We start from the raw sequence: 9,860 nt of genomic DNA, 5'->3' as shown, positions 1-9,860 counted from the left end.
CAGCAACTAGTGGTGATGTGAGTGAATTTAAGGCCAGCAAAGGTTGGTTTGAGAGATTTAAGAATCATAGTGCCAGTTTGGACCAAAAAGCAGCTGAAAAATATGTGCAGGAATTCAAGGAGTACATAGACAGTGAAGGACTGAAACCTGAACAAGTGTTTAATGGTGACACTGACAATGTTGTGAAATACGTTAGGAATGTCATAAAGGAACGGGCGGTACAGGCCTCTATGGGCAGATATGTTGTACGACAGAGGTCCAGTGACTCTCAAGCTGGTCCTAGTGGCATTAAAAGAAGAGAAGTAACCCCGAAAAAGGACTTGCCACCTCAAGTCCTAATGGAAGGGGATTCCCCTTCTAAACACTAAGACCATCAACACACACCCCTCTTCCCATCCCATCAATCATCACCAGATCTTCAATAAAGGTAAGTGTCATGTAACTGTGCATGTCTTCTTCAGTTTGTGTGTATTAAAATTAATATTTCATGTGTTAAAAAATTTTTTTTTTCAATACTTTTGGGTGTCTTGCACGGATTAATTTGATTTCCATTATTTCTTATGGGGAAAATTAACTTGACTAACGATTATTTTGACTAATGATGAGCTCTCAGGAATGGATTAATAGCGTTAGTCGAGGGTCCACTGTATATAAGAAAGGTATACATTTGTTTAAAAAATGATTTGTTGAAACAGTACACAAGATGGAAACATTAGAACATTTAACCCTTTCAGGGTCCAGAGGCCAAATTTCAAAGTGCACACCAGGGTCCAAGAATTTTCAAACAAAAAAAATTTGCTATTTTTTCTTATGAAATGGTAGAGAATCTTTTTCTGAAGGTAATAAAACAAAAAATATGAAATTATGCTCTCGCGAATTTTGATGTGTCAGCGATATTTATGAATCGGCGATTTTGCCGACTTTGATTCCCATTTTAGGCCAATTACATTATTCCAGTCGACCAAATTCTTAGCTATTTCACTAGTATTATTTCTATTCTATCGATTGAGCACAAGAAATCTCCAAGTCAACTGTTTCAACTACAAAATAAAATGATCGGAAATTGGTAATTTGGCCAATTTAACACAAAGTTCAAAATATTCCAATTTCAAAATAGGGTCCAGAATAAACAATGTAGGTATTCCTGGCACTAAACTAACATTTCCTCTGTTCATTAGTTATGTTTTGAGGCTTTACAAATGAATTCCATTTTGATTTTTTATTCACATAATGAATTTTTATTCAAACCAAAAAATAGAAGATTTACTGTCAATGCAATATTGTAATAATTGTATAAATATCATCACCACATTTGTGAATGTATATTAGACCCACCAGCTGCTACTTTGAGCTCAGTTTCAAGCCATTTCCAGTGCTAAAACCAATCAAAATCATCTCTATTTCTGTAATATGTCTTCCATTCTATCAAATGAGACTAAGAAATCGCAAATACAACCATAAAAAACATACAAAAAACACTGCAAAGTCACTGTTTTAATCGAAAATCATGGTCTCAGATTTTTTCTCTCATTATACACTGTGTGCTACAGGATTTGTTTTATGTGGTGCACACATACCACATAGATGTATTCTCTCATATCTAGGCCCAAATTTACCACTCACAGCTTATCAGAGTGAGCTGAGCTCATGGCATAGATCTACGGTTTGGACCCTGAACGTAAAGCCGTAGATCCACGGCACGGACCCTGAAAGGATTAATTGAAAATGTTTTGCTCTCAGGACCTTGTTCCTCCATTTGTAGTGACCAAGGAGGCCCTGACCTAGTCCCTCAGCCTAGTAGCAGGTGTTGAGCACAGTAGTCCTGATGAATCTGATTCATCAAGACAACAGTGCTTAACACCTGGTCTTAGGCTGACAAACTGATTATTTCATCTTCTACTGTCTTCTGTACATAATTCTGTGAGACTGAGAGACTGATTACCTCCTCTTCTACAGTCTTCCATTTATATTCCTGTATTGCATTGATAAAACCATTGATTGGCAAAACATCTACAAAATAAAGATGCCCGAATGTTGTACACATGCATAATTCTTCAACTAATTTATATTGTATACCATTAATATATTACTGTGTGGAATGTGTAGATGTTGTTTTCTGCATCTGTAAGTTGGGCTCTGAACCCAAAAACAAAATATAGTAACTTTGAGCTTCATTGCTCCAGTCTCCCCCATGCTTACATTAATGGCTCATATCATACAGCAACACTTTTTGTAGATGTTGTGTTTGTTTCTACTGTACTGCACTTCATATTATGAAATAAAGATTATTGATTGATTGATATATCATACTGTATCATACAGCAGCAACATGTATCATTCTTCTGCAGTCTATAAACAAATTGGCAGATTTTTTTGAGATATCATATCTGATAGGGTTTATATCAGGAGTGGGAAATTATCAAACACTGAAATTGTTTTTAAAATTGAAATATTAAAAATTTAATTTCTTAGTGATTCTCTTATTAGTATATGCAGTATGTTAAAAGAAGGCAAAGCTATTGCTGTAGATTAATAATTTTTTATTTTGATAAATTTTTGTGTTAAGAATAATATTTATCTTCAGGCTGCCCAAAGCAAGTGGGAGCGGGATCCTCTTCAGTATGCATGTAAAGCCTATTGCTCAGCTAGACAAGAGGTGAATATCCTTTTGGCTCTGCGTCACCCACACATTGTGCCACTCGTTGGTGTTTGCCCACGTCCACTTGCTTTAGTCCTAGAGTTAGCACCTCAAGGAGCTTTGGATCAGTGCCTGAAACATTACCAGCGTTCAGGTGGTAGACTTTCCCTCCATACACTTCAGGCTGTAATCCTACAGGTATATTATCTTGTTTGTCTTTATTTTGGCACCTGATGTGATCGAGAAATATTAACATGGAATATCTATGAACTGTTGATATAATTTATATAAATTAGTGTAATAACTGAAGTTTTGGATATTAAAAAGGTATGAAATACCGACAGGTTGTTAGGTAAGACACATATGCAACAGTTAGGTATCTTTATTCTGAAACATTTCGCCTACACAGTAGGCTTCTTCAATCAAATACAGAAAAGTTAATAGAAGAGATGTGAAGACGATGTAATCAGTCCATCACCCTTGAGGGACTGACCACCTCAAAACTTCAAGGGTGATTGACTGATTACATCGTCTTCACGTCTCTTCTATTAACTTTTCTGTACTCGACTGAAGAAGCTTACTGTGTAGGCGAAATGTTTCGGAATAAAGATACCTAACTGTTGCATATGTGTATTACGTAACAACTGAAGTTTTTTTATTTTTTTTTCAGTAATGTATAGCAAGTTTGTTACTCTGAAACTAAATTTTGATTTACAGGTTGCCAAGGCTCTAGAGTACCTCCACGGTCAGCACATCATCTACCGGGACCTGAAGAGTGAGAATGTGCTGGTGTGGGAATTGCCACCACCATTCCACCATCAAACACATCCAAAAATAGATGTCCGATTAGCAGACTATGGTAATTTTCTATCAACTAATGTGGCATAAGATTAATGAAATTATATTTAAAACTTTCATTTCTTCTTTTTCAGTTCACCCTGCCTCAGTGGGAGACTGTCGGTGTTTAAAAAAAAAAAAATATTCATGTTTGTAAACAAGACAAGATGTATAAATGTCAACTACTTAGGACAAGCATTGAAACAAATTTGAGTGATTATTATCTGACTATTTTTTCCTGAGTACTATGTGAGAATTTCCTTTATAAGAATAATAGCTACTGAAAACCATTAATAGCAGCAGATGGGAAATTCACACATTTTCCAAACATTTTCCTCTATTCCTGTCAGGGTTCCCTTTTTTTTATTTGATTAATTGTGTATAGTCTTCGTATACAGGTCTCCCTCAACATTCACGTTTTCAGCTTTCGCGGGCTTCACACATTCGCGAATTCCCAACCGCCAAATTTCCAGCCACCAAATTCCCAGCCACCAAATCATATTCAAGTTTCCCGCCACCTGCGAGTCCCTACTACCCTCCCTCCGACCCCTGCAACTGGCAGCCAGCCCTCCCACCACTCAGTGTGGTGTGTGTTTTGTTTGTTCATTATTTGCTATTAAACTACAGTATAAATAATGTAAACACATTCATGACTGCATATTGGAATGGCTATTTGAACAGGTATTGGACGGTGACATCATGTGTTTACTCTTGAACACAGAAAAGAATCAAACATTTCTGCTACTCCTAATAATAACAATAGTAATAATAATAATAATAATAATAATAATAATACGATATAATTGAAGAAGGAAATTGTACAAAAATACGAGGGAGTGGTTGACACATCGTCAGTGTGGCTTTGTTTATGCTGGAGTGAACATTAGTCTCCCTGCTCTTCCAAACATTTCACAATAATTCATTGTTTAGTGCTTGTAGATTGAGTGTGACTGGAGTGGTTGAGGCAGTGGTAGAGGCAGTGATATTTACTAACATATATGTTATAAATAATAATAGTACATTATGAATAACATTTATTATTATTATTATAAATGTTATTAATATTAACATGTACTATTATTATTTATAACATACGTATATGTTAGTAAATACCACTGCCTCTATCACCTCTACCACTGCCTCAACCACTCCAATCACACTCAATCTACAAGCACCAAACAATGAATTATTGTGAAATGTTTGGAAGAGCAGGGAGACTAATGTTCACTCCAGCATAAACAAAGCCACACTGACGATGTGTCAACCACTCCCTCGTATTTTTGTACAATTTCCTTCTTCAATTATATCGTATTATTATTATTATTATTATTATTATTATTATTATTATTATTATTATTATTATTATTATTATTATTATTGTTATTATTATTATTATTTTGTTGTGTATCTTTATATGTGTATGCTTCTAGACTGTTGTATTCTGAGCACCTCTGCAAAAACAGTGATAATGTGCAAGTGTGGTGAAAGTGTTGAATGATGATGAAAGTATTTTCTTTTTGGGGATTTTCTTTCTTTTTTGGGTCACCCTGCCTCGGTGGGAGACGGCCGACTTGTTGAAAAAAAAAAAAAAAAAAAAAAAAAAAAAAAAAAAAAAAAAAAAAAAAAAAAAAAAAAATTATTATTATTATTACTATTGTTATTATTAGCAGTAGCAGAAATGTTTGATTCTTTTCTGTGTTCAAGAGTAAACACATGATGTCACCGTCCAATACCTGTTCAAATAGCCATTCCAATATGCAGTCATGAATGTGTTTACATTATTTATACTGTAGTTTAATAGCAAATAATGAACAAACAAAACACTCACTACACTGAGTGGTGGGAGGGCTGGCTGCCAGTTGCGGGGGTCAGAGGGAGGGTAGTAGGGACTCGCATTGGTTGAGGAAGTGGTGGAGGCAGTGGTGGAGTCTGTGGTATTTAATAACATACATGTTATTAAAGCATAACATGTATATATTTAGTACAACTTACGACGTTTTCATGTATTTTATGATTGTTCATGGTTCAACAAGTTAAGCAGTATTGTATTATATTTCCCTACAATATTGGGGCACCAAACATTCACGGTTTTTCAACATTCGCGAGGCTCTTGATCCCCTAACCCTCGCGAATGTTGAGGGACACCTGTACAGTCTTTCTAGCTTTTTAGTTAATTTGCTTTTAATTACATTAGAAATTATTAAAAGTAAAACCTTGATTTAGAAGACCCTGATTTAATGGTTAAAAATCTATGGCCAAACAACATTCAGAAGCAACAGACAAAGTCTGTTTAATCCAGAATTGTTTGTTATTCTTACAGTCTGCTGGGTAAATTCATTTTGGATTTAACAGACGTTGCTAAATCAGAATTGTTTTGTATTTTTATGAACAATTTCAGATATAATGCAGAAAGTTTGGTAAATCCAGAATTATCCATTATTGTTGAAGTCCACTGAGTAAATTTATTTTTGGATTTGACAGACTTAATCTGTTACTCCAAAACTTACCTATTACAATCTTGGAATATTATTCTCGTCGTTCGGATTTAACAGACATTTGACTTTAGCGGATACCATCACCACCTCCTCCATCTCCTCCTCCTCCTCCTCCTCCTCCTCCTCCTCCTCCTCCTCCTCCTCCTCCTCCTCCTCCTCCTCCTCCTCCTCCTCCTCCTCCTCCTCTTCCTCTTCTTCCTCTTCTTCCTCTTCTTCCTCTTCTTCCTCTTCTTCCTCTTCTTCCTCTTCTTCCTCTTCTTCCTCTTCTTCCTCTTCTTCTTCCTCTTCTTCCTCTTCCTCTTCCTCCATTAGTCTATTAAATTGTGTTCACTGCGGTTATAAATTAAGAAGAAAGACATTGCACTAAAATACAAACTGTAGCAGTAGTATTTTATTAAACATTCTAGGACAATAAAAATTTGCTTGAAATTTTAAGTAATTGTAAGCAGCTTTCCTAGATTATTCTAAGTAGTCTCTTAAGTGACAGTTTATAACTTGACAGTGTAAAGATATTTAATTTTCCTTGGCATAATAAATGTAAATTTATATTGAAGTATTGGTTGTAAGAACAGAGCCAATAAACTCTGTGCCAAACCCATAATGGGCTTCATCTTTGCTCCTAATTAAAAAAAAGTAAAATGCAGGTTTGAACATGGACTTGCTCTTCACTGAAGTGCACATTGTTTAGGCACACTTTTTTAAGAATTACTTTGAATTTAATGGATATTATGTCACTTTTGATTGATTGCTTCTGGGAAGCTGTTTTATATTTTGAGTATATTGACAATAAATTTTTGCATAGGGTTGCTGAAAATCCACCAACTACTTTTCTGTATGTTTATTTCTAACTTAAATTTGCAATTGAACTTGAATCAATACAGATGCTCGGTATTTACTACTTATGTTGTGCCTATTGCTTTTCTGCCACTTTCAAGGAATAATGTAGTCTTAACTCAAGTTGAAATTATGTACAGTAGGGCCCTGCTTTATGGCATTCCGCTAATACGGCGATTTCAAATTATGACCAGAATTTGCTATACGGCAAGTGGTCTTTCAAACACAGCACGCTCCCACCCGGTTTGTTTACATTCTCCGTGAGCACATCTATTATGTCTGGAAACTTTCCAAAACTTCAAGTGTTTTAAAGTTATTGCATATTTTATATGTACTCTGATAATTATGCGTATGTGTACCTGTATCTAAATATACTTACTGTACTGCCATAGAGGTACAAATTAAAATTACTAAGTCTCTCTACTCATGACGCCATAGTAATACTACGTAATAATCTCTCTTGGGCACATTAAATGTCTTATTATACGTTAATATAGACATTTTCATTAATCCATCTATGCTATTTTCTTCAAAATTACATAAGAAATGCATTACATAGCATATAAACATTATACATACACCCACAGAATAAAAATTGACAAATATGAGATTTGTTTACAAAGCGGCTTTGTAGGAGTGTCGGAAGAATTGCGTTTACTCTAGTCAAACACTGGGGAATAACTGTAGATAAATATTCCTTTCATTCCTTTCATTCCTTTTATTGGCAGAAAGGAGGGATATGTTGTGTATCTTTATATGTATATGCTTCTAAACTGTTGTATTCTAAGCACCTCTGCAAAGACAGTGATAATGTGTGAGTGTGGTGAAAGTGTTGAATGATGATGAAAGCATTTTCTGTGAACTTCCTTATTGAGGCCTCATCATGGAGTCTAAATGAAACTTTGTTGTATTCAAGTGGTGGTTTACTAATGTTTGTCAAGAGGAAGGTAGGGTAGTGGTCTGTAGTGCTATCTGTGATTATCCCTGATTTAAGGGGGGCTAGTATATTGGTCCATATGTGGTCTATTATGGTTGCACTCGTTTCAGTGAGCCTGGTTGGTTTAGTTATTGTTGGTATGAGAAGTGTGTTGTTCATATTGTTGATGAAATCAGTTACAGGCTGATCATCTAGTAGGCCAAGGTTGATGTTGAAGTCTCCAGCTAAGAGAAGGTGGTGCTTATTCATTTGTCTGTTTGTTATTAGTGCCTTTAGTTTCTCACTGAAATTTGGGATGTTTGTGTGGGGTATCCGGTAAATGGCACCGATTGTTATAGGCGTCTTAAGGTTTTTTACAGTAAAATTAGCAAAACTGTATTCTCCATATTCATCACTAAAGCAAGTGGTGCTAATACAAGATAATTGGTTAGAGTAATAGATTGCAATACCACCCCCAACTTGGTATGGTCTGCAGTTGTGGATTGCTGTGTATCCTGGTAGAGGGTAGATATCTATTATGTCCTGCTTAAGCCAGGTCTCAGTAAGAATAATGCAGGAGAAGGGTGTCTTTAGTGATTCAAGGAGTGCCAGGAGGTCATCATAGTGTTTGCTTAAGGACCTGATGTTGTAGTTAAGTACTGATAGACTTTTAGCATTGTTTAGGATAGTGCTGGCTTGTGATGCTGTGTAGTAAAGGCAGTTACTTTCCAATAGGTTTTGATTGTGTGTCAGATTATGGAGGTTTAGATCAGGGTCAACGTGATCAATCATCTTCTAGGTTTAAATTATGGTTATTTATATCCTGAGTTGTGGGTTGAGTTTTAGTACTGATATCTGTAGTGGTGGGAAGTTTGGACAAGTATATAGCTATAGCATTTTGGTCATGTAGAGTATAGTCACTAATACACATAATGGAGTTGGTGTTGTCTATGTGTTGTGCTGGAATGAGCTAAAGTACAACTAGGTATAAACTAATAATATAAAAATACAAATTAAAAATAGCACAAGACTCTCACTTGTAATTGCGCTAAGGTCTAATGTAATGACTTTGGTATAGTCAATGTATTGAGCTAGAATGAGCTATAGTACAACTAGGTTTAATCTAATAATATAAAAATACAAATTAAAAATAGCACCAGACTCTCACTAGTAATTACACTATGGTCTAATATAATGAATTTGGTATTGACTATGTATTGAGCTAGAATGAGCTATAGTACAACTGAGTTTAATCTAATGATATAAAAAAGGAACAAGACTCTCAATTGTAATTGCACTAAGGTCTTATATAAGTTGTTTACAAGAATTAGAGTATAACTAGATTTAAATTGACAAGATAAAATATGCAAGTTAAGGTAGCAAAATAATAAAAAAACGTAGAAAAAAAAAATATATGAGGTAGTTGGTACTAGTTAGCAAAAGATAGTTAAGGGCCTTGAACAATAATATAATTGAAATATACACTAATTGCACACACAATATAGTCACTAAGATATGAAAACAATCTTAGAATAGGACTTGTAATATAAACTTATAAAAATACAAATTGAAATGGTACTTGCAATTGCGCTAGGGTCTGGTATAGGTTGTTGACAAGATCAAGAGTATAACTAGATTTCTTTTCTTTCTTTCAATATAAACTTTCTCCTTTTATAAAATATACAAATTGAAATGGTACTTGTTCAATTGCGCTAGGGTCTGGTATAGGTTGTTAAGACAAGATCAAATCTTGAGTATAACTAGATTACAGGCTTTCGTTTTAACTCACTTGACAAAATAAAATTCACAAATTAAAGTACCAAAAGAATAATAAGTAAAAAATAACAATGGCAATGTCTTGGTTATAATATGATAGTAAGATGGTAGACAGGTACACAGGTACAAAGGATAATATAAAGGTTGGAGTTGAATATACAAACTTGGAAATTTGGCAACAAAATGTTATGGGAAGTATAAAATAATGATTAATGTACAAAAGTAAAATTGACTGGTAGTAAATATGGTGTTTAATAAAATTTTAGTAAGTAATAATGATTACAAAATAAATGAAAAAGTAATGTTTATTTCTTTCAAAATTGCACTGGTAGTTATACTTGAGGTTATTTGGCAGTACAAGGTA

General features: G+C 34.6%; 1 protein-coding gene across 1 annotated transcript in view; it reads left to right on the top strand.

Annotated features, from left to right (window-relative positions):
• The window catches only part of Lrrk (Leucine-rich repeat kinase), a 1,005,461-nt gene that overhangs the window by 929,173 nt on the left and 66,428 nt on the right, over window positions 1–9,860 (top strand). The window contains exons 45-46 of the mRNA XM_070091737.1: window positions 2,585–2,836; window positions 3,356–3,497. Coding sequence (XP_069947838.1) covers window positions 2,585–2,836; window positions 3,356–3,497 — 394 coding nt within the window. The remainder of the gene's footprint in view (window positions 1–2,584; window positions 2,837–3,355; window positions 3,498–9,860) is intronic.

The sequence above is a fragment of the Cherax quadricarinatus genome, chromosome 37 (assembly GCF_038502225.1).
Source record: "Cherax quadricarinatus isolate ZL_2023a chromosome 37, ASM3850222v1, whole genome shotgun sequence".
NCBI lineage: Eukaryota > Metazoa > Arthropoda > Malacostraca > Decapoda > Parastacidae > Cherax > Cherax quadricarinatus.
Note: the sequence above shows the minus strand (reverse complement) of the source record. Positions and strands in the feature narration are given on the sequence as shown.